General features: G+C 45.4%; 1 protein-coding gene across 10 annotated transcripts in view; it reads right to left on the reverse strand.

Annotated features, from left to right (window-relative positions):
- Positions 1–26,310, reverse strand: part of SYNGAP1 (synaptic Ras GTPase activating protein 1) — a 456,710-nt gene that overhangs the window by 306,076 nt on the left and 124,324 nt on the right. For all 10 annotated transcript variants that reach the window (XM_073561313.1, XM_073561314.1, XM_073561324.1 and 7 more), the window contains one exon: positions 18,699–18,820. In XM_073561313.1, the coding sequence (XP_073417414.1) occupies positions 18,699–18,820 (122 nt within the window). The remainder of the gene's footprint in view (positions 1–18,698; positions 18,821–26,310) is intronic.

Raw genomic sequence — 26,310 nt, forward strand, 5'->3', positions numbered from 1 at the left:
CTGTCCCACAGGTGTTTATCCACCCGAATAGCCAAGGACATGGCAGTCTCCAGTGACACAGAAGTTTCATACACTGCTAATGCATCCTTTAATCTTTCAGTGAGGCCCTGAAGGAATTGGCTTCTGAGAGCCGGGTCATTCCATTTGGTATCAGTTGACCACCTGCGGAATTCAGAGCTATAAGTCTCCACTGAACGATTTCCTTGCTGGATGCGATGCAGCTTGAATTCAGCCAAGAAATTATGGCCAGGATCATCAGAGATAAGGGCTAGGGACCTGAAAAACTCCTCCACTGACTGGAGACACACAGAATCCTGTGGCAGAGAAAAAGCGCAGGACTGAGGTTCCCCCTGCAACAGTGCACTAATAATTACTACTCATTGCTACTCATCTCCAGAGGAGTAAGGACGATTTGCATGCCCCCTAAAACACAAAAAACCTGGCCCTACCCCCAGAAAACCTGTCCGGGAGGGCAATTTTGGGTTCAAGCTAGACCGGCCTATCCTTAGAGTCCCCCACAATAGGAGCCTGCAGCCGCTGCCATTGCTGCTGAACCGTAGAACGAAGGTTAGTCATCTCCAGTTCCAATTTCTGCAATTTCTCTGTCAGCACAGAAATGGGATCTATGAACCCAGCAAAAGAAAAAAAAACCCACACAGAAAAAAACACACCAAAAAAAAACAAGTGTCAGCTTTTTTTTTTTTCTTTTGCAAATGTGAAATAACGTCACGCAACGTGTAGGAAAGGCTAAGTGCAACACGAAGGGATAAGGGAAAGGGAACCCAACACTAGGGAAGTGGTGACCCCCTAGGCAGATCTAACGTCACTAAGTGCCCTATCTTCCCTATATAGGTTCCGCACCTATCGCCGAGCAGGATACCTAATCCCTGCCTGACCCTGGAAATAAGCCTTGCAGAAGATAGGACAGGATAGCGCTAGTCAATCCCAACTACCACTAAAGACAGATGGGATACACAAACAAGATGAAGACTTAGCTTGACTAGACTCAGAGAGAAACACGGACGTCATCCAAACACCAGAGAGGAAGATAGCCGACTGCCATAGCTCCAAGCCTCAACATGGAAATAGAAATAGCAATATCATCGGCAAATTCCAACAGCAAGCTGGAAGTTATAAACACTCCGGTCCAGGAGTGTCAACTAGAGCTGGTTGCCACTGGGTCCTAGAGTCAGAAGGCCCAGGATGAAGTCTGCAAAGCAATCTGCTGAGACCTTCTGCAGTCAGATGCAGAGTGACGGTCTACCTCATCTGACACACCCGTGACAGCTTGTTGGGTGTTCCCAATATATGGCAGATCTTGTAGGGTGTTCCCAGTACATGACAGATCTTGTGGGGTGTTCCCAGTATACAGCAGGGTCTTTTGGATTGTTCCCATTATATGGCCTATCTTGTGGATTGTTCCCAGTATACGGTCAATCTTTGCGAAGATGATGTTTTGCATGGACACTTTTCGAAGATGATGTCTACCTCAAAGGACACTGCATGGAAATCCCGGCTGGGAGCGGTGTCCAGCACTTACAAGAATCTTTAAAATGTTTTATTGCTGATAATGTGTTTTATAAGAGTATTAGTAACTGAGAAATGGCTTCTATAGAGAATTGAGAATGTTTTGATATAGAATGCAGAATAAAGAATTGAAAGTAGACAGGTGACGGACCAGGTATTTGCGGTCAGCGTCTTGCGTCTAGAAGAGACAGTGAAAGTAGAAAAAGCTGAATAATACTGAAGTGATAGTGAGTCACAGATAATGGCACTTAGAATGAAAAATTGCACTTTTTGACTTGAAATTTAGATAGTTAAATAAGAATTGTTTGTAACATTCAAGAATGAGTACCTCCTGTACTAAGTTTAGTATAAGAATTGTTTATGCAGCATTATAAAATTTTGTATGTTCCTGTGCTGTCAACTTTGTTGTCTTGCAGCCCGCGGACGTGCTGTGTTTAACGGGGAGAATGTGGTGCCCCTGAGGCTCAGTCTCCACAGAGGTACTGCACCTTCTCCTAAGGTGTGGTGCCCCACCACCTAGGTAAGTTGGGAACTCCTTTCCACACTCCAACACTCACACCCCACACAACAGGGTAGTTCGGCATAACCACATTGAGGTGTCTCTCTCCTCCTAGACATTAGGAGTGCCTTGGTGGTTCCCTGCATGGAACACTGGATGTGCTGGGAGGTGGGTGGAGTTGAGATCCATATAAAAGGTTGGGAAGGTTTAGAATGACAGTTGAGTCTGGAGGTCAGTCTGAGAGGAGTCTGGACAGTCAGTCAGGAGAGTCTGAGGACGGGTCCGAGAGCAAGGAGATCCCTAGAAGAAGGAGAGAAGAAGGAGTGCTGCAGCTGCCTCAGTGATCTGAGCCAGCTGGCACGGGAAAATAACAGATGGAGAAAGACGTAGAACTGCAACCTAAGCTTCCATAGGAAAGAGGAGTAGAGAGAACAGAGAGGAGTTGTGGGTCGGAAGAGGAACCCTGCCTATAGGTTCTCAGCGAAAGGCCAGGGCCAGGTCCCCGAGGTTGTATGGACGCTTATGGTTCTGCAGCAGACACCCGTGAAGTAGTTGGCTGTAAATGCACTACTCCCATCTAAGACTTGGGGCACAACAGCAACTGAATAGAGAGCCAGGACTCCGGAGAAGGGAGTCTCCGAGAGAGGCTACAGCTATCTGCCATACAAGTAGAGTTGTTAGGAACATCTGACAGGAGGAACTCCAGAGTACCACGGTACTGGAGCTCTTCACACCTTAAGGCGCAATAGAGGAGTCGTTCAGGAGAGGTACATGTTGGCGGAGTGTTGGCGAGGAGAATCCTGACTTGCCCGGGATGTTGATTGAGTCTCTGCCCCGAAGGACACGGCATGGAGACAGGCACCAGTGTGTACCACGGACTGTGAGTAAAGCTTTGGAACTGCAAGCCCTGGTGTCTTCCATTCATTTGTGCGCTAACACCGTCAGCACCGCTACATCTGGGTACCAGCATTCCTCACACCGCCTGCGCCTATTCTCATCTATTGCCATAACACTGCCCTGGGGTTACAGCTTCACCTGTGGGGAGCTACACCATCTATGCTGTAACACACCATCAGCCCCAGAGGATCTGCATGCAGCGTTGGCTTAACATCTTGCTTGCCAAACACCACAGGTGGCGTCACGAACTATCCCATAATCTATATCACAAACCACCATTGATTTGGGCGCCCAGGGCCACGGACCGGGTCACCGCTGCTGTGACACCTTTCCCCCTGACACCGGCCCGGTACCGAGTACTCCACAGCCCTGGGAGGGCGACTCAATTACCCATCTGTCCCTCAATAGCCAAGGACATGGCAGTCTCCAATGACACAGAAGTTTCATACACTGCTAATGCATCCTTTAATCTTTCAGTGAGGCCCTGAAGGAATTGGCTTCTGAGAGCCGGGTCATTCCATTTGGTATCAGTTGACCACCTGCGGAATTCAGAGCTATAAGTCTCCACTGAACGATTTCCTTGCTGGATGCGATGCAGCTTGAATTCAGCCAAGAAATTATGGCCAGGATCATCAGAGATAAGGGCTAGGGACCTGAAAAACTCCTCCACTGACTGGAGACACACAGAATCCTGTGGCAGAGAAAAAGCGCAGGACTGAGGTTCCCCCTGCAACAGTACACTAATAATTACTACTCATTGCTACTCATCTCCAGAGGAGTAAGGACGATGTGCATGCCCCCTAAAACACAAAAAACCTGGCCCTACCCCCAGAAAACCTGTCCGGGAGGGCAATTTTGGGTTCAAGCTAGACCGGCCTATCCTTAGAGTCCCCCACAATAGGAGCCTGCAGCCGCTGCCATTGCTGCTGAACCGTAGAACGAAGGTTAATCATCTCCAGTGCCAATTTCTGCAATTTCTCTGTCAGCACAGAAATGGGATCTATGAACCCAGCAAAAGAAAAAAAAACCCACACAGAAAAAAACACACCAAAAAAAACAAGTGTCAGCTTTTTTTTTTTCTTTTGCAAACGTGAAATAATTACACGCAACGTGTTGGAAAGCCTAAGTGCAACACGAAGGATAAGGGAAAGGGAACCCAACACTAGGGAAGTGGTAACCCCCTAGGCAGATCTAACGTCACTAAGTGCCCTATCTTCCCTATATAGGTTCCGCACCTATCGCCGAGCAGGATACCTAATCCCTGCCTGACCCTGGAAATAAGCCTTGCAGCAGATAGGACAGGATAGCGCTAGTCAATCCCAACTACCACTAAAGACAGATGGGATACACAAACAAGATGAAGACTTAGCTTGAGTAGACTCAGAGAGAAACACGGACGTCATCCAAACACCAGAGAGGAAGATAGCCAACTGCTATAGCTCCAAGCCTCAATAGGGAAATGTTCCCAGTATACAGCAGGGTCTTTTGGATTGTTCCCATTATATGGCCTATCTTGTGGATTGTTCCCAGTATACGGTCAATCTTATGGTGTGTTCCTGATATACAGCAGGTCTTGTGGGGTGTTCTCAGTATATGATGGATCTTGTTTGTTGTTCTCAGTACACAGCAGGTTTTGTGGGATGTTTTCAATATACGGCAGGTCTTGCAGGATGCTTATGGTATACAGAAGGTCTTGTGTTACTAGTCAGGTCTTATGGAGAGTTGTCAGCTAAGGAGAGAACTTGTACAGTGTTCCTTGATTATGGCAGGTTTTATGTACAGTTATAGTAGCAGGTCTTTTTGTGTGTTTCCCAATATATATAATGGTTTGTATTTATCAACATTGGGGCTGCTAGAGGTGGCCTCAGGACAGAATCAGTCTGGCAGCTGACAGTCTTGTCTCTGCCTATTTCCCCATGCAGGAGACTTCTCGGCTATACTGCCATATACTGCATAGTCACTGCTCCTCCCTTACAAGCGGGGCAAAAGATTATTTCTATTGACTCTTTTGCAGTGAGCAGAGATCTGACTGTGGGGACAGTGGCTAAGCATGTGTGTCCAGTGATCATGCTCACTGCAGACACACCAAATATAAAGAGTGTACACTGGCCCTCCATAGGGTTAGTTTACATATGTGACGACACAGTATTTAATCAATGAGGTCAAAATGTGGAGCCACCAGTCACATGAGCCCCATGGATACGTTTGGGAAAGCCAGGATTAGGATCCACTGTTCACCTGGCCTTGTACCTCAATTGACTGTCAGCTTCCAATGAGGTGGATCATACTTCCGTTTTTTGATGTCTGTCAATATCCGCCGTTTTGCAAAAAAAAAAACGGATCCGCCATTTTTTTGGGCAGATCCGTTTTTTTCCTATAGACTTGCATTAGTGGCTAAAGCAGATCCGTCCAAAAAACGGATCTGGTAACATCCGCTTGTGGCAAAACGGAAATGGATCCGTTTTTTCACACTTTGGCGGACACCTAAAAACTGAAATGTGAAACAGGCCTAAGCTGTCATTACCTACTCTCTGTGCATGTCACAGGTGGGGTATTTGGCCCTGGAAGCTTTGAAGTCACAGCTGTTCTTATCCAGGCAAGTTAACGTAAGGGTAAGATTGGGCTGGGACTGCTCTGTGTTATTTGGCTGTTTGTGGTTCAATAAATTATTACCGCACTGTTTTACCTTCACCCTGTGCTGTCTGAGTAGTATCATGCCAACAGTAAAAAGAGAGCGGACGTTCGGTGGGAGGGATGATCCCTGGTCGATGCAGTTTCGGATACCTGACTAAGGCACCCACTGACCCCCCTGTCTCCACATTTTGGTGGCAGCGGTGGGATACTGTCACAATCAATTTTTGTATGCGTGGCAGCTCTGGTTCCACTATGATTTAAATGTAGCTTTTTTCCCTTCAGGCCAACAGGGGTTAATGTCAGTTTCCCTTGCTGCAACTGCAGAGTTGCTAGGTCAGCTGATGCAGTGGTGAATCTGATGGTTTTGTGGAGTTCGTGGTCCTGGTGCCTTTCTTCTGCTGTGTGGTGCTTTGCAGCAGAGAAAGCTGTTAAGCTAAGTTTTGTGTTTTTACCTTGTCTGACTCGTGCTCAGAGTCAGACTGGCCCACCGGGATACCGGTGAAATGCCCGGTAGGCCCCTGGACCCCAGAGAGGAGGAAGAAGGGGAAAAAAATTTAAGGACGCGGGCCCTTTAAAACTGAAGGAGGCAGAGGCGCGCGCGGGCACATGCACTCTGTCCCGACCCACCGCTAGGACCAGGGCCGGCGGTATCACCCGACGAACCCAGGTAGGCACTGGGGGAACGGGGAGTGGGACAAACAGCATGGGGTCCAGGCAGCGCTGGCATCGGGGCCCCATCGAATACTCACCTCTCCTCGTTCCCGCAGCTGTACTGTCTTCAGTGCCCTCTGACTCTGCGATGTCTCAGGGCAGAGGGAGCTATGACGTCATCACTGCGTGCTCAGCCTCTCTGTTCTGAGCATTGCAGAGTTGGGAGAGACACTGAGTGTACAGGACCTGCGGTGGGAACGGGAGAGGTGAGTACTTGATTTTTTTTCCTTCATGTATGCAGCATTACATGGGCCCCATAATGAGCTGCATGGAGGAGCAGGGGGGCCCATAGTATGCTGCAGGGGGGGCATAGTATGCTGCAAGGGGCCCATAGTATGCAGCATGGAGGAGCAGGGGGGGCTGGGGGCCATAATGTGCTGCATAGAGGAGCAGGAGGGCCATAGCATGCTGCAGGGGGGCCCATAGACATAGTACTATGCTTCATGGAGGAGCAGGGGGAGCTGGGGGCCTATAATGTGCTGCATAGAGCAGGGGGGCATAGTATGCTGCAGGGGGGCCCATAGTATGCTGCATAGAGGAGCAGGGGGGCCATAATGTGCTGCATAGAGAAGCAGGGGGGCCATAGTATGCTGCATAGAGGAGCAGGGGGGCCGAGGGCCTATAGTATGCTGCATGGAGGAGCAGGGGGGCCCATATTGTGCTGCAGAGAGGAGCAGGGGGGGTAGGGGCCCATAATGTGCTGCATGGAGGAGTAGGGGGGCCCATAATGTGCTGCATGGAGTAGCAGGGGAGGCCATAATGTGCTGCATGGAGGAGCAGGGGAGGCCATAATGTGTTAAATGGAGGAGCGGGGGAGGCCATAATGTGCTGCATGGAGGAGCAGGGGAGGCCATAATATGCTGCATGGAGGTGCAGTGGGGCCATAATGTGCTGCATGGAGGAGCAAGGGGGGGCTGGGGGTCCATAATGTGTTGCATGGAGGAGCAATGGAGGCCATAATGTGCTGCATGGAGGAGCAGAGGAGGCCATAATGTGCTGCATGGAGGAGCAGGGGAGGCCATAGTATGCTGCAGGGGGGCCAGGGGCCCATAATGTGCTGCATGGAGGAGCAGTGGAGGCCATATTGTGCTGCATGGAGGAGCAGAGGGGCCATAATGTGCTGCATGGAGGAGCAGGGGAGGCCATAATGTGCTGCATGGAGGAGCAGAGGAGGCCATAGTATGCTGCATGGAGGAGCAGCGGGGCCATAATGTGCTGCATGGAGGAGCAGGGGAGGCCATAATGTGCTGCATGGAGGAGCAGGGGGGCCATAATGTGCTGCATGGAGGAGCAGGGGGGCCATAATGTGCTGCATTGAGGAACAGGGGGCCCATAATACTGTATGGAAGAGCATTATATGGTGCCCGTAATACTCTATGGAGGACTATGTGGTTGCCCATAATACTGTATTGCGGACTATGTGGTGCCCATAATACTGTAAGGCGGACTATGAGGTGCCCATAATACTGTATGGTGGACTATGTGGATGCTCATAATACTGTATGGCGGACTATGTGGGTGCTCAAAATACTGTATTGCGGACTATGTGATTTCCCATAATACTGTATGGTGGACTATGTGGGTGCTCATAGTACTGTATGTTGGACTATGTGGGTGCTCATAATACTGTATAGCGGACTATGTGGTTGCCCATAATACTGTATGGCGGACTATGTGGTTTCCCATAATCCTGTATGGCGGACTATGAGGTTGCCCATAATACTGTATTGCGGACTATGTGGTGCCAATAATACTGTAAGGCGGACTATGAGGTGCCCATAATACTGTATGGTGGACTATGTGGATGCTCATAATACTGTATGGCGGACTATGTGGGTGCTGAAAATACTGTATTGCGGACTATGTGGTTGCCCATAATACTGTATGGCGGACTATGTGGTTGCCCATAATCCTGTATGGCGGACTATGTGGTTGCCCATAATACTGTATTGCGGACTATGTGGTGCCAATAATACTGTATGGTGGACTATGTGGATGCTCATAATACTGTATGGCGGACTATGTGGGTGCTGAAAATACTGTATTGCGGACTATGTGGTTTCACATAATACTGTATAGTGGATTATGTGGGTGCTCATAATACTGTATGGCAGACTATGTGGGTGCTCAAAATACTGTATTGCGGACTATGTGATTTCCCATAATACTGTATGGTTGACTATGTGGGTGCTCATAATACTGTATGGCGGACTATGTGGGTGCTCAAAATACTGTATTGCGGACTATGTGGTATCCCATAATAATGTACGGTGGACTATGTGGGTGCTCATAATACTGTATAGCGGACTATGTGGTTGCCCATAATACTGTATGGCAGACTATGTGGTTGCCTATAATACTGTATGGCGGACTATGTGGTGCCCATAATACTGAATGGCGGACTATGTGGGTACTTATAATATTGTATGGCAGACTATGTGGTTGCCCATAATACTGTATGGAGGACTATGTGGTTGCCCATAATACTGTATGGAGGACTATGTGGTTGCCCATAATACTGTATGGCGGACTATGTGGTTGCCCATAATACTGTATGGCGGACTATGTGGTTGCCCATAATACTGTATGGCGGACTATGTGGTTGCCCATAATACTGTATGGCGGACTATGTGGTTGCCCATAATACTGTATGGCGAACTATGTGGTTGCCCATAATACTGTATTGCGGACTATGTGGTTGCCCATAATACTGTATTGCGGACTATGTGGTTTCATATAATACTGTATGGTGGACTATGTGGGTGCTCATAATACTGTATGGCAGACTATGTGGGTGCTCAAAATACTGTATTGCGGACTATGTGATTTCCTATAATACTGTATGGTTGACTATGTGGGTGCTCATAATACTGTATGGCGGACTATGTGGGTGCTCAAAATACTGTATTGCGGACTATGTGGTTTCCCATAATGTATGGTGGACTATGTGGGTGCTCATAATACTGTAAAGCGGACTATGTGGTTGCCCATAATACTGTATGGCGGACAATGTGGTTGCCCATAATACTGTATGGCAGACAATGTGGTTGCCCATAATACTGTATGGCAGACAATGTGGTTGCCCATAATACTGTATGGCGGACAATGTGGTTGCCCATAATACTGTATGGCGGACAATGTGGTTGCCCATAATACTGTATGGCAAACAATGTGGTTGCCCATAATACTGTATGGCAGACAATGTGGTTGCCCATAATACTGTATGGCGGACTATGTGGTGCCCATAATACTGTATGGCGGACAATGTGGTTGCCCATAATATTGTATGGTGGACTATGTGGTTGCCCATAATATTGTATGGCGGACTATGTGGACCCAATCGGCAGAATGTGGAGCTTTTATCCCCATTAGACTGAAGTGGCATGTCTGACTTGATCTCTAATCCATTCATTCCCTCAGTGCCTGCACTTGTTTTTTTATAGAAGCCCCAAAGAGAATTAATGGAGCTTCGGTCAGATATCCCACCTGCCGCTCCATTTTAAAATGGGGATAAGTGTCCTATCAGGGATAAAACTTCCTCATTCTTCCAATCGGTGCAGTTTCTAATGGTCGGACCTAAGTGATCACCTATCCTGTGGATCCCATGGATCGGTGATAACTTGTTTTAACCAAAGAACCCCATTAATGTAAGCTACTGTAATTATATATCCCAGTTATGGAGTCAACTGTAGGGTGGGCCACTAGAATCCATTCCCCTGGAGGGCCCCAGACACCTCAGTCCGACCCTGCTCGTGCTTGTCATCCCCCCCCTGTGTTGCACCATCTGCAGTGGTAAAGCTAGCGCCCTTGCCAGCCAGTGCACTAACCATGGCAGTGTGAGATGACAGTGAGGGACGAGGTTCGTGAAAGCGGCGGGGGGGAGGATCCTCTTAGGGCATTAGGGGAGTGCAGGGACAGGCTCAGGTTCGAGCTCAGGATGTGTCCATCCCTCATTCCCTATCGGCAGGGCCTTCCTCTCCATTTTACCATCCCGTTGTGTGTGTTGTGCCATCCGCTGGACCAACCCCCTGTTGGGTCGTTACATTTTGTGACAAATACTTCTCAGCCCGGTGGATCTGGGGTAGCTGCAGGGGACGGGTGTTCTTAGGAAGGGAGGCATACGATAGGCGAGTCATACACACCAGGTTTCGGACACCACTATGTCCAACCCCACCAGCCCTGCCTTGAGAAAAGGACCAGAGTGGATATATTAATGCAACAAGAAATGGCAACTCCAGGAGCCGTACAAGCTTCGACGGATTGAATACCATGAACTAAAAATGCAAATAATGGTTTGGCATGCTAGTCCGTTAATGGGGCTGGTAGTTGGCAGGAATTAAATATCTAGTAGGAGTGGATGCCTAATGGGAAATAATAATGAGTGCAGTCCTGTATAGTAAACCACCGTTCTAGAAACTAGAATAAAATTAAAAAATGGCATCAAAATCAAAGATTAAGAATGAACGCTGGTGTTAAGATAGTTTGTATCCCTCTTTACTATTGCATGACATGTATATCGATTGTGGATGATTATAATGCAGTGTAACCTGTTCAGGTGTGATGCTGTGAAACCTTGTAAGTCCTTGTGAGTGCTGGCCTATTGCTGCCATTCGAGAAGGCAGAGTTCAACTCTGTTGTGGTGTGGATCGGGATAGGCACGTGCACAGCCAGGGGCACTCCGGCAGGAAGAAAAATGTCTGACGATGCTTGGAGGCAACGTGCGATGTCACAAAATTACGAAGTGTCTAGAAGAGCAAAAAGAAACCGACGCATTTTGGGGAATACACGGTTCCCCTTCCTCAGGGTGTACCTATTTGACATTCTACAGGATGCCAGCTTAGGGGACCACGGTGCTGGATGAAAGAATACAGTTCTGCTCCATTGAACATCACTGAACCCATGGATACATTTGGGGAAGTCAGGATGTGAACCCAGCTGTCACCTGAGACCCATGGATACGTTTGTGAAAGTCAGGATTGGGACCCCACCGGTCACATGGCTTCATGGAGATGTTCGGAGAATGCCAGGTTGTGACACAATGGTCACCTGGCCTTGTATCTCAATGGACTGTTATCTTCCTAAGCTTGTCGTAACGTCCTCTCTGTGTGTGCCACAGGTGGGGGTAGTAGTCCCTGGAAGCTCTGAAGTCACAGCTGCTTTTATCCTGGCGAGTCATTGGAAGAATGAGACTCTGTAATTTTGCACAATCTTGGGTATTTTGCTGGGACTATTCTATGTGTTATTTGCCTGTTTTGTGGTTCAATAAAATATTGCCCCACTGTTTTACCCTCACTCTGTGTTGTCTGAGTAGTATTATGCCTACAGTAAAAGGAGAGCAGGCGTTCGGTGGGATGAGCCCTGGTCTATGTGGTTTTGGCTAGTGGACTAGAGCACACGCTGAACCCCGTGTCTCCACAACATTATTTTACCTTTTTTGTGGTATAGAATAGCAAAGTAGACCACACTATTCTATATAAAGATACAGATAAAAAACATGCACAGTATACTTTTTTTTTTTTTACAGTGAAAGCATATTGCAGAGGGATCCCACTTAATTCCTATTAAGTTGAAAATGTAACGCTCATCACAAATTGGAGCCACACATCAAATCCTCCTGGTGATTACCTCCAGCATAGGGCTCTTAAATTAACACGAACAGAGTGTAAACCAGCCATAGACTTAAAGATGTAACGGCTGCACCTTCTTAGGTCTTAATGAGCCAGTCATTTTTTTTTTTACTTTTTGCATTCATAACTTCATTGAGGGGTACAAATAATGCATTGTGTGTGAGTAATTTATACAAAATGTATTTTGCTTTTAATACTTCTATCACGCTGTTCTCATTTCACACTAAATAATCTTATGCATTCGTGTGCACTAGGGTGACCGGATCTCATATGGGGGGGAAAAAATGTCGGAATCTTTTTCGTCTGGACCCCACAAAACGATTCCCCTTTCCAGATATTGAGATAGCCAAAATTTGAGCTCGATCAAACGACGTTAACCCGTGCCGCTCGTCGCTCAAAGTTTGAAAAAATCCAAATTGAGGTATTTTAAGATTTAGGTATTTTGCATAGTCTGTTAGACTATAAAGAATGTGACAACAACATTGCAGAAATAGCCCTGACCAAATTTTCGAACCATTTGTGGTATTTGAATGCAGAGTTGGTGGGATTATCGTTTTTTGATCCCACCATTACAGACAATGAAAAGTTGTTAATGGCTAATAAATTGCTCAGTAGCACAGATGAACCATCAGAGCACGCTAACCTACATGAGTTGATAATTTTACATAGTTATCTAATCTATTCTAGAGCTTTTGTTAAAGTAGTTTTTGAAACGTCAGAATATAATGCTCGGTATTTGCTTACAACTTGCAGGACATATTGCTTTTGTTCTTCATCTTTTGTCAGAAGGTCGTTAAAGTCGGTTACTTCCTACCTCTTTTAATTTTTCTTTCCTAACTTTTGGATTTACAACCCTAGCGTGCTCTTATGGTTCATCTGTGCTACTGAGCAATTTATTAGCCATTAACAACTTTTCATTGTCTGTAATGGTGGGATCAAAAAACGATAATCCCACCAACTCTGCATTCAAATACCACAAATGGTTCGAAAATTTGGTCAGGGCTATTTCTGCAATGTTGTTGTCACATTCTTTATAGTCTAACAGACTATGCAAAATACCTAAATCTTAAAATACCTCAATTTGGATTTTTTCAAACTTTGAGCGACGAGCGGCACGGGTTAACGTCGTTTGATCGAGCTCAAATTTTGGCTATCTCAATATCTGGAAAGGGGAATCGTTTTGTGGGGTCCAGACGGACAAAATTCCGACATCGATTTTTTGCGGTCACTCTAGTGTGCACACCACATACATTTTATACTAAATCAACATGTTCTTGAAGATTTTTGTCTCTCTTCACATCAGTGTGATAATTACGTAGCATATTGAAACCCATAGTGCTGATCCACTGAACGATAGAAACTGGCACTGCATGCAACACCATCTTTTCCATCAAATAGGACAGAATCTGCGATGGAGACTCCAGACATAGGAAGGCACAGGACACTTATTCCACAGTACCGTAAAAGTGGTGCTATAGAATAAGGTTCCAGAGTAAGGGTGGCTAATAATGAGGGCAATCTGGCCTGCTTCTCCAGCCTCCAGGTGCCCATGGCTAGATTGGCCTCATGTGTGGCGGCCAGGGTGCGATCCGTCCTCTGCTTCCTGCCGAGCGCTTTGTCTGACACAGGCGCGCCGCTGGATGACGTCAGCATTCAGCGCACACCTGTGTCAGAGAGAAAGAGCAGCTGCGGGGAATGTGCAAAGAGGTGAGTGGTGGTGTTTGTTTTTTAACAATACATTGGGGGGAGGTGGGGGAGAACAATGATGGGGGTGTTGGAGAGGGCAATGATGGAGGTGGTGGTGGAGAACAATGATTGCGGTGGTGTAGAGGGCAATGATGGAGGTGGTGGAGAGGGCAATGATGGGGTGGTGGAGAGGACACTGATGGAGGTGGGGGAGAGGAAAATTATGTGATGTGGGGGGGAGGATAATGAAGGATCTGGGGGATTCAGATGGGAGAAAGGGGGACTTATAATGGACTTATGAACAAAGGGGGAGGAGGAGGTTAGATATGGATGCAAAATGAATTGGGTGATGGATGAGGGTGCTAAGCCACTGATAGCGTCCTCCTAAATCTCACAATTCATTGTGATGCTATCGTGGACTTCAAATTTATTGGGAATTGGGAGAGGAGGGGGTAAGGTGTATAGGACCCTTTATAATGAACAGAAAGGTGTGAGAAGACGCTGTCAGGGACTTGTAATCAATTGGGAAGTGGCAGAGGATGCTCAATACCTGATAATGTCCCACCCCCAAATTCATTATGATGCTATCAAGGACTTATAATGAATGGGGGGACACAGGACACGGACTAAGGCTATGTGCACACGTTCAAGATTTGCAGGAGAAACCTCTGCTGAATATCCTAATGTGTTGGCAGGAAGAAAGCTGTGTGAAATACGGTACATTTATTTTTTTTAAATGCTTTTGTTGCGTATTTTCCCCCACTCATTAGTATGGGTGAAATACACTGCAAGAAATGACATTATGCAGATTTTAATCTGCTGCAAATCTGCAAGGAAAAAATAAGCAACATGTGCATGAGACTTCAGGAATCTCATTCACTTTGCTTGTACTGTAAAACCTTGCATATATTCTGTGTGCTCATAGCCTTACAGTTAATTGGGACGAGTCACAGACTGAATACCGTAATTTATATTATTGGGATTTAGAAATTCTAGTTAATGGGGGACACAGCGCTGCTTAACACTTTATATTTTTAATGGTGGGGTACATATCTGTATTCAGGGAGTAGACACATGTATGTGTATAATGTATGTGACCTTGGTATTTTCAGGGCTGCGAAGTTCATTGTGACAAGACGAGTTGTGGTTGGTAGATGTTAAAATGAAGATCTGACCAGATGGAGAAGAAACAGAAGAAAATGGCTCTAATCAGACAAGACTTCAGCAGTAAGTAATTGGATGTAGATATTAATCTGTATTTGCACTGTGTGACGTGGAGTGATAATGTTATCTGTAAAATCCCTTATTCTACATTCTGACATTTGTGTGAAATGTCCGTGTGCTTCCAGATTTTTTTTAGCAGATGGCACACGGACTGATAGTTTTTTTTATGTACTCACTTATTATGTATAGCACAGTCTCTTAGTATATAGTATACTCACTTATTATGTATAGAACAGTCCCTTAGTATATAGGGGACTCACTTATTATGTATAGCAAAGTCCCTTAGTATATAGTGTACTCACTTATTACATATAGCGCCATCCTTAGTTACATAGTTTCCTCTTATTACGTACCTTCCTCTCTAGTTATATACAGTTGTGCTCAAAAGTTTACACACCCCGGCAGAATTTTTGCTTTCTTGACCTTTTTTTCAGAGAATATGAATGATAACACCAAACTTTTTTCTCCACTCATGGTAAGTGGTTGGGTGAAGCCATTTATTGTCAAACTACTGTGTTTTCTCTTTTTAAATCATAATGACAAACCAAAACATCCAAATGCCCCTGATCAAAAGTTTACATACCCCATTTCTTATACCATGTATTGCCCCTTCTAACATCAATGACAGCTTGAAGTCTTTTGTGGTAGTTGTGGATGAGGTTTTTTATTTTTTCAGATGGTAAAGCTGCCCACTCTTCTTGGCAAAAAGCTTCCAGTTCCTGTAAATTCCTGGGCTGTCTAGCATGATTTGCGCGCTTGAGATCTCCCCAGAGTGGCTCAATGATATTGAGGTAAGGAGACTGAGAAGGCCACTCCAAAACCTTCACTTTGTTCTGCTGTAGAAAATGACAGTTCGACTTGGCCTTGTGTTTTGGATCGTTGTCATGTTGGAACGTCCAAGTACGTCCCATGCAAAGCTTCTGGGCTGATGATTGCAAATTTGGCTCCAGTATTTGCTGATAACATGCTGCAGTCATCTTTCCTTCAACTTTAACAAAGTTTCCTGTGCCTTTGTAGCTCACACATCAGTAAAACATCAGCGATCCACCTCCATGCTTTACAGTAGGAATAGTGTTCCTTTCATCATAGGCCTTGTTGACCTCTCTCCAAATGTAAAGTTTATGGTTTGTGGGCAAAAAATTCAATTTTGGTCTCATCACTCCAAATTGTCTTGTTCCAGGAGAGTTGAGGCTTGTCTCTGTGCTGTTTTGTGTATTGCAGGCGAGATACTTTGTGGCATTTGCGTAGTAATGGCTTTCTTCTGGTGACTCGACCATGCAGCCCATTTTTCTTCAAGTGCCTCGTTATTGTGCATCTTGAAACAGCCACATCGCTAGTTTTGAGAGAGTCAAGTATTTCAGCTGATGTTATTTGTGGGTTTTGCCCGCATCCCTAACAATTTTCCTTGCAGTTGTGGCCAAAAATTTTGTTGGTCTACCTGACCGTAATTTTGCTTTTACAAAGCCCCTGATTTTCCATTTGTGAATCGCAGTTTGAAGGCTGCTGACTGGCATTATCAATTCCTTGGATATCTTTTTGTATCCCTATCCTGTTTTATACAGTTTAACTAACTTTCCCCTTAGATCCATTGACAATTCTTTTTTTTCCCCCATGACTCACAATTCAAAAACGTCAGTGGCTGGATGAAAGATGCAAGTGTCTGTCTGGATCACAGGAACTCACTCAGCTTTTATGCACACACACTGATTACAAGCAAACAGGTCACAGTTGAGGATGTTACCTTTAGTAGCCATTCAAACCCATTTGAGTCAACTTCTGAGCATGTTCTCAGGCCAAAATCACCAAGGCATGTAAACTTTTGATCAGAGTCATTTGGATGTTTGGGTTGTCATTATGATTTAAGAAGAGAAAACACAGTAGTTTGACAATAAATGGCTTCACCCAACCACTAACCATGAGTGGAGAAAAAGTTTTGGTGCAATCATTCATATTCTCTGAAAAAAGGCCACGAAAGCAAAAATTCTGCCGGGGTGTGTAAATTTTGAGCACAACTGTATGCTGCTGTCCCTTATCGTACAGCTTCCTCTGCTGTTACATACAGCACTCTGTCTTACATAGTGCATTCTTGTTATTTTTATTATTCACAGCGATCTCTTTTATTACATAGTCCCCCCCTCTTGTTAGATATAAAATGATGGTGGATGGAGCAACCGGTGACGAGACGACCAGTCCATCAGCTCCTCCATAAGAAAAGAAGGTTTCACATGCAACATCAGCAGTAATTGTATTATATGTCTAACAAGACAGGACGGTATGTAATAAAGACAGAGCGATATATAATCCGATATGTAAGGGACGGTGCTGTATATAACAAGAGAAGGTACTGTGTAATAAGGGACGGCAATATACATAACAAAGGAGACAACATAATGAAAAAAGCATATTTAGAATGGGAGGAATAGGGCTAAGCAACAGCACATGTGAAAAGAGATGGGTATACTAATAGATCATAAACTGAACATTAGTCAACAGTATGATGCAGCAGCAAAAAAGGCAAATGCAATTCTGGGATGTATTAACAGAAGCATACAGTCTAGATCACGTGAAGTTATTATTGCCCTCTACTCCTCTTTGGTCAGACCTCATCTGGAATACTGTGTCCAGTTTTGGGAACCACATTTAAAAAAAAAGACATCAACAAACTGTAGCAAGTTCACAGAAGAGCGACCAGAATGGTGACCGGTCTTCAACCCATGTCCTATGAGGAACGGTTACAGGATTTGGGAATGTTTAACTTGCAAAAAAGAAAACTGAGAGGAGACTTAATAGCTGTCTACAAATATCTCAAGGGCTGTCACATTGTAGAAGGATCATCTTTAGACTCATTTGCACAAGGAAAGACTAGAAGCAATGGGATGAAACTGAATGGGAGGAGACACAGATTAGCTATTACAAAAAAACTTTTTGACAGTTAAGGTACTGTCACACTTAGCGATGTACCAGCGATCCCGACCAGCGATATGACGCTGTCAGGATCGCTGGTACATCGCTAAGTGGTCGCTAGTGAGCTGACACACAGCCAGATCTCACCAGCGACATCGCTGGGGACGGGGGTCGCTACTTACCTGTCACACTAGGCGATCCTCCGTCTTCCCGCCCGGCTCCACGCTCGTCGCTCGTCTCTCCACAGGAAGCTGACGACGAGAAGCGGTCCAGGACGTTCTCGCGCGATCAGCGATAACCAGCGGGGGAGCGGGTCGTAGGTAAGTATCAGACACAGCGATGTCGCTAGCTAGCAAAATCGCTATAACGTCACAAGTTATAGCGATATCGCTTAGTGTGACAGTACCTTTAGGGTGATCAATGAGTGGAACAGGCTGCCACGAGAGGTGGCGAGTTCTCCTTCCATGGAAGTCTTCAAACACAGGCTGGACAGACATCTGTCTGGGATGATATAGTGAATCCTGCTTTGAGAAGGGGGTTGGAACAGATGACCCAGGAGGTCCCTTCCAACTCTACCATTCTATGATATATTTATATGTATGTGTGTACATATATCTGTAGCTTTGTCACAATAAAAAGGGGGGGATCCAGACACATTTCTTGCACAGGGGTCCCAAGCTGTCAGTGTCCTCCCCTGCTCCTCTGTGAGCAGCTTCTATCATGGAAGAACAAAAGGATCAGGGATTTGTTCGATCTTTATCTACATCATCTGTTGGAGAAGTGTCGAGAGGCCCCCAAATATAATAGATGGTGGTCTGATCATTTTATAATTGGTGTCCTTGGATAGATTTATTGCTTATAGGGGCCTTGAGTGTTTTGCTGCAACATCCAAGACATTACAGATAGTGGTTCCTCTGATCAGTTTGCGCTTGTGTAGATTCACCCCATTAGTGGATGCTACAAAGACAAGTATTCTGTGGAACGCTCACCTCCTCCTCATCAAGCATAAGAAGCTGATTTCCAGAGATGACACAGTATCGTGGGTTCCAAGCTGGGCGGTCATACGGAGAGGTGACATAGGGCATCCGATGCATGGGAGGTCCTCGAGCATCTAAGTAACAAACAGAAAATATTTTATTTTAATTTCTCATCCAAAATTTGCAGGAACATTTCTAGGACGCTTTCTATGTTTCTGGCGATATTTATTACCATATTCTACTTTATACACCACAGAGAAAAGTTTGGATGAATGGACTGCAAATTTATATACAACCCAAAAAGAAGGCATCATTAAAATTAGAGAAAAATGTAAAGATGAACTCTTTTAAAGTAATCTGCCAGCAGGTTTTCAGCCCCTCCCCCCAAACTATTTATATGTGCATGTAGCTCTTTCATAGACAAGTCCAGCACCATCTTTACGTGGCCGCTCTGTTCCTTCATTCCTGAGAAATCAGTGTTTGAATTACGATGTAAATGAGCCTGAAGTATTATAGTAGATCTGAAGCCTCTGTCATTCCAGCTCTATTCCCCACCCAGTACCGCCTCCTCCTGCTTGACTGATGGCAGAGGATTCATATCTGCAATAGTCCTTGCCTCATTTACATATCAATGCAAACACTGATGAGTGGCCATTTAAAGATATGGTTGGACTTGTCTAAGAAACAGCTACAGTATATGCACATATAAAATAGTTTGAGGGTGAAATCCGGTAGACAGATTCCCTTTAACTACAAAGGTCAGTTATAAGTTATGTATGGTTTGGATGGACTCTCTTACAAGGTGTCATTCTTCACATTACTCTTGACTGTAGTAGTCACCTTTTAAGTTGTTCATAGTGTGGATGGACTTTGTCAACTACAGAGATCACTTTTTCCACCACTCATGGTGTGGATGGAGTCTCTTGTCCACGGAAGTTACTTTTTAGGTTACTCATAACACACAAGAGCTAGTCCATATTTTCTCCCAGACCAGGGAGATTCTGACGGACCAAGCAACACCGTTCATATCCAAGGTAATGAGAGAGTTATGTAAAGCCCTCCAGATTACCCAATTTAGGACATCTGTTTACCATCCGCAGACGAACGGCCTCATGGAAAGATTCAACAAGACCTTGAAGTTTAAGCTGCAGAAGGTCATGGAGAAGGATGGCCGGGACTGGGATTGCCTGTTACCGTACCTACTGTTCTACATTAGAGAAGTCCCACAGGCCTCTATGGGGTTCTCATCGTTCGAGCTATTATACGAACGGCACCCTCGGGGACTTCTGGACATCGCATGGGAGTCCTGGAAAGGAGAGGTAACACCCCACCGAAGCGTGATCAAACATGTGGCCCAGATGCAGGACGGGATCGTGAGTGTGATGTCGATTGAGGGAGAGCCTCCTTCAAGCCCACCAGCCCAAGCAAGAGTCTACAATCGGTCGGCAAGACTGAGACAGTTTAGCCCTGGAGACCGGGTGTTGATATTGATCCCCACATTTGAAAGTATGTTCCTGGCCAAGTGGCAAGGGTCATACGAGGTGGTCGAAAAGTTGACTGATTCAACTACAAAGTCAACAACCAGGGAGAAGAAAGCTGTACTAGATATACGACATTAACCTGCTGAAACCATGGGGAGACAGGGAACCAATGTGCCTAGGGGCCCATCCTGAAACCAGGGTCGAGGATGTCACAGTGGCAGAGACATCTGATGACTGATTTCAGTATACCAGGATGCTGATCAGTCTGCAGGGACCTCCAGCTACCTTTCACAACATAGCTGTCGGGTGACCCCAAACCAGGGGTTCCTTCCATGTCCTTAACACTAGGAGGCGCCCTAGTTCGCCTTGCTCCCCAGGATACTTCAGATGGAGAAGAAGCCGGGGCCTCCACCCTTGCGTTAGCCCTCCGTCGGTTCTCTTCCCCCACCCAGGGAAGAGGGAGCACTACTGTGCACCGTAGTACACCAACCCGACAAACAAGGCAACACAAACAAGGGTTAACAGAAAATTCCAGGGATACAAACTATTCACTCATATGTAACAGAGGAATGCACCGGGGTGTGAAGGTAGGGAATAAATCAAAACAGAGAAGGATAAGGAATTACCACGAATACAAACCAAGCAATAGTCACTAATAATTCCTTCAACTCTCCTATGTACTCCTCTCCCACCGTTAGCCATGCAGCAAATGCTTGCTCAGACAAGGATTTGTAACAGAGCCCATATTATAAAGGGGAAGGGAGTGGCTAACCGAGCTCAGCTTTGAACACAGGGATTTCCAACATGGCTGATTAACCCCTGTTCTGCCAGAAGAAATAAACATTTAAAATGAAGAAGTGTTTCTTCTCAGCACCGGAGTAGGAGCAATCAGACACTGCGGTCTTCTGGCTCCACACTGTCGCGGTAACCGAGTGACACAACCTTCCAGAGAGGAATGTACCGAATCCGTTCCCCTCACAAAAAGCACTCCGCAGCTTTTCTGGACGATATTGTGATATTCAGTCCAGACTGGGGAAGTTACCTGCAAAAGGTGCAGGTGGTCCTGGATGCACTGTGGAAGGCAGGGTTTACCGTAAAGTCAAAGAAGTGTGTCATGGAGAAAGAAGAGGCAAAATGCTAAGGCTACATCGTCGGGAGGGGCGAGGTAAAGCCGCAAGTAGACAAGGTGGAGGCAATCCAAAAGTGGCCACAACAGGTCTCCAAAAAAGCAGGTCAGGGCGTTTCTGAGAATTGTGGGATAGTATCGGCGATTTATCCAGAATTTCGCCATGATAGCTACCTCGCAGACTGATCTTCTCAAAGGCACAAAGTTGTCGATGGTCAAATGGCCCTCTGATGCTTAGGTGGCATTCCAGGAGGTGAAGCTTGCCCTGTGCACGCAGACAGTCTTGGAAACACCAGATTTTGTTAAGGTGTTTGTGCTCCAGACAGACGCCTCTGACGTCGGGCTGGGAGCTGTGCTGTCCCAAAAGATAGAACATCCAGTCCTATACGTGAGTAGGAAACTCTCCTCCTGTGGAAAGAACTATGCCATCATAGAAAAAGAGTGCTTGGCCATCAAGTGGGCAATCAACACCCTGAGATACTACCTGGTAGGCCGGAAGGTCAGACTAGTCTCAAATCATGCGATTGTGAGATGGATGAGAGAAAGGAAGGGGAAGAATGCCCAGGTGGCTAGATGGTTTTTAGCGCTCCAGGACTTTAATTTTCATGTCAATCACAGGCCAGGGAAGGTGTATGGGAACCCAGATGCCCTGCCCAGACTCCCCTGCTTATTGAGAGAAGATGCCCAAACCTCCGGCTTTGGGGCAGAGGGGGGGGTATGTAACAAAGTCACTAAAGTGCTGGAGGGGAGATATGTTTCAGTACACTTAATGGCACCAAGTGATATAAAACCCAGAGATTTTCCTCCAGCACACTAATTGCGGAGAGGGATTAAACACTAATTTGTACTGTATAATGTGCTGAGTTTTATGTGGACATCCATGGTAGGATGTCCATCTTATCTCCACCCCAGGGTGTGGTCTGGAGCTTAAGTAGCTGGCCTCCAAAGGCAGCAGTGTTCAGTGTCTAGAGAGAAACACTCCAGAGAAGTGTTTGTGCTAGAACCAACTTGAACTGTGTGTGTTCTGCTAGCGATCAGCGGAAGGAACCCCACTCTAAGAACTGTGCTTTGTGCTACCATTTTGTTTTGTTTTCCTATTTGGCCCAGGGGGCTGTATTTGTTTTACTACACCTTGATTGATGCTGCCTATAATAAACCAAAGCAAGTTTTTAAAGAGAGAGTGCTCCCCTGGTCTACCTCTGTGTACAGCCAGTGAGCCGATCTACCACAAAGTATATATATTGTTAGATATGGAATCACTCACTGATCAGTGGAGGTATGACATCAATCACCCATAACAATCTCCAAACTGAAGGAGCGGCAATGCTAGTAAACCACTTCTGCTCCTCATAGTATTTACCTGCACAGAGATGCTACCCGCCACCCATTATGATGGACCTTTACATACCCATTTACAGTTTTGCAATTCCTTGAACAGTGGGTGGGTGAGGATGTCCAGATGTCCTGTGCAGGAAATGAGCTGGAGGGACTAGGGTCTCTTGGTTCTTGTAATGGGAGGAGATGCAAAAAGTCGGATCCCCACCGATTATAATGTTATATCACATCTTAAAACTATGTCTTAACTATAAAATATGGGAAGACACCTTTACCTATGCACTGTCTCTGGGATTGTTTCTACTAGTTCATATCCTACTAAGATACAAGCCTCCACTCCAAATAATAGAGGCCATCATCGTCAGTATCATCTAGAGAGGTCTGGAGGGTTAACAATAGAACTTGTGATGTCATTAGGCGGTGGTGTATTTTGTCCTAAGGCCGCGTAATCCTCAACAGCTCTTGATCAAAGGTTTATTCCAAGGCTATTACTCCCATCCTACCCATATATGTAATAAAGTGCAGGAGATGAGTAAGTCACCACGGAACAGACGGACCAACAGTTAAAGAAAGGTTCATTTACAGGGGATAACACTGACAAAATTAACAGTGTAAATATGAATATTATGAAAACGAGTTAAGCAAGCAGATAAAAAGCATGAACAATATTAACCCCTTTCTGCCATTAGACGTACTATCCCGTCCATGTGCCCTGGGACTTAATTCCCAAGGACGGGATTGTACGTCTAATGCGATCAGCGGCGCCCACGTGGTGAGCGCCGCTGATCGCGGCCGGGTGTCAGCTGATTATCACAGCTGACACCCGGCACAATGTGTCAGGGGCGGTCACGGACCACCCCCGACACGTTAACCCCTTGTACACCGCGATCAAACACGATCACGGTGTACCGGGAGTTAAAGGGAAGAATCGGCAGGGAGGGGGCTCCCTCCGTGCTTCCCTGAGCCCCCCACGGCAGCGCAATGTGCAGCGCTGCTGCCGGGGGCTCTTTCCCTACAGGCCCCCGGATCCAAGATGGCGACGGGGGCCTTCGGGGGCCTGTAGGGAGCTGACTTCCTCACTGCCTGCAAAGCGCAGGCATGAGGAAGTCTGCAGAACTGCCTGTGACAGATTGCTGATCTGTCACAGTGATCTGTGATGTGACAGATCAGCGATCTGTCACAGGACGGTGATGTCCCACCTGGGACTATTTAATAAAGTAAAAAAAAAAAAAAAAAGTGTAAAAATAATTTTAAAAAAATCGCTAAATAAATTAGTAAAAAAAAAAAAAAATATTCCCAATAAATTCATTTTTTGAAAATAAAAAAAACCCAATAAAAGTACACATATTTGGTATTGCCGCGTCCGTAGCGACCCGCCCTATAAAACTGTCCCATTAGTTAACCCCTTTGGCGAACCCCTTAAAAAATAAAAATAAAAAACGAAGCAAAAAATGATTTATTATCATACCACCGAACAAAAAGTGCAATAACACGCGATCAAAAAGACGCATATAAATATCCATGGTACCGCTGAAAACGTCATCTTGTCCCGCAAAAAACGAGCCGCAATACAGCATCATCCACAAAAAAATAAAAAAGTTATAGCTCGCAGAATAAAGCGATGCAAAAATAATTATTTTTTATATAAAATGGTTTTCATTGCAAAAAAACGACAAAACATAAAAAAATGACCAAAATGAGGTATCGCTGTAACCGTACAGACCCGGAGAATAAAACCGCTTTATCAATTTTACCGCACACGGAACGGTGTAAACGCACCCCCAAAAGAAATTCATGAAACGCTGGTTTTTGTTCATTCTGCGTCCCAAAAATCGGAATAAAAAGCGATCAAAAAAGTCACGTGCCCAAAAATGGTACCGATAAAAACGTCAGCTCGTCCCACAAAGAATAAGACCTCACATGACTCAGTGGGTCAAAATACGAAAAAATTATAGCTCTCAATATGTGGTGATGCAAAAACTATTTTTACAATAAAAAGCGTCTTTTAGCGTGCGACAGCTGCCAAACATAAAAACCGCCATAAATAGTAAATCAAACCCCCCGTTATCACCCCCTTAGTTAGGGAAAAATAATAAAATTAAAAAAAAGTATTTATTTCCATTTTCCCATTAGGGTTGGGGTTAGGGTTAGGGCTAGGGTTAGGGCTCAGATTAGGGTTAGGGGTGTGTTGGGGTTAGGGTTGGAGTTATAATTGGGGGGTTTCCACTGTTTGGGCACATCAGGTGCTCTCCAAATGCAACATGGTGTCTGATCTCAATTCCAGCCAATTCTGCGTTGAAAAACTCAAATGGTGCTCCTTCCCTTCCAAGCTCTGCCATGCGCCCAAACAGTGTTTTACCCTCACATATAGGGTATCAGCATACTCAGGACAAATTGCAAAACAACTTTTGGGGTCCAATTTCTCCTGTTACCCTTGGGAAAATAAAAAAATTGGGGACTAAATGATCATGTTTGAGGAAAAAATACGATTTTTTTTTTATTTTCATGCCCGGGCATTATAAACTTCTGTGAAGCCCTTGGGGGTTCAAAGTGCTCACCACACATCTAGATAAGTTCCTTAGGGGGTCTAGTTTCCAAAATGGGGTCATTTGTGGGGGGTTTCCACTGTTTAGGTACATTAGGGGCTCTCCAAAGGCAACATGACACCTGCACCTGCAGACCATTCCATCAAAGTCTGCATTCCAAAACGTCAATACTTCCCTTCCGAGCCCCGACGTGTGCCCATACAGTAGTTTTCTCCCACTTATGGGGTATCAGCATACTCAGAACAAATTGGACAACAACTTTTGGGGTCCAATTTCTCCTTGTACCCTTGGGAAAATGAAAAAATTGGTGACTAAAAGATCATGTTTGTGGAAAAAATACGATTTTTGTATTTTCACGCACGGGCGTTATAAACTTCTGTGAAGCACTGGGGGGTTCAAAGTGCTCACCACACATCTAGATAAGTTCCTTGGTGGGGTCTAGTTTCCAAAATGGTGTCATTTATGGGGGGTTTCTACTGTTTTGGTACATCAGGGGCTTTCCAAACGCGACATAGTGTCCGATCTCAATTCCAGCCAAAAACGTCAAATGGCGCTGCTTCCCTTCCGAGCTCTGCCATGCGGCCAAATAGTGGTTTACCCCCACATGTGGGGTATCAGCGCACTCAGGACAAATTGCACAATATCTTTTAGGGTCCTGTTACCCTTGGAAAAATAAGAATTGAGGGTGAAAAGATCATTTTTGTGGAAAAAATATGATTTTTTAATTGTACGGCTGTATATTATAAACTTCTGTGAAGTCCTTGTGGGTTCAAAGTTCTCACCACACATCTAGATAAGTTCCTTGGGGGGTCTAGTTTCCAAAATGGTGTCATTTGTGGGGGGTTTCTACTGTTTTGGTACATCAGGGGCTTTCCAAACGCGACATGGTGTCCGATCTCAATTCCAGCCAAAAACGTCAAATGGCGCTGCTTCCCTTCCGAGCTCTGCCATGCGCCCAAATAGTAATTTACACCCACATATGGGGTATCAGTGTACTCAGGATAAATTGCACAATAACTTTTAGGGACCTATTACCCTTGGAAAAATAAAAATTGGGGGTGAAAAGATCATTTTTGTAGAAAAAATATGATTTTTTAATTGTACCGCTGTACGTTATAAACTTCTGTGAAGCCCTT

The sequence above is a fragment of the Dendrobates tinctorius genome, unplaced genomic scaffold, assembly GCF_039654945.1.
Source record: "Dendrobates tinctorius isolate UK_male_01 unplaced genomic scaffold, ASM3965494v1 ptg000315l, whole genome shotgun sequence".
Lineage (NCBI taxonomy): Eukaryota > Metazoa > Chordata > Amphibia > Anura > Dendrobatidae > Dendrobates > Dendrobates tinctorius.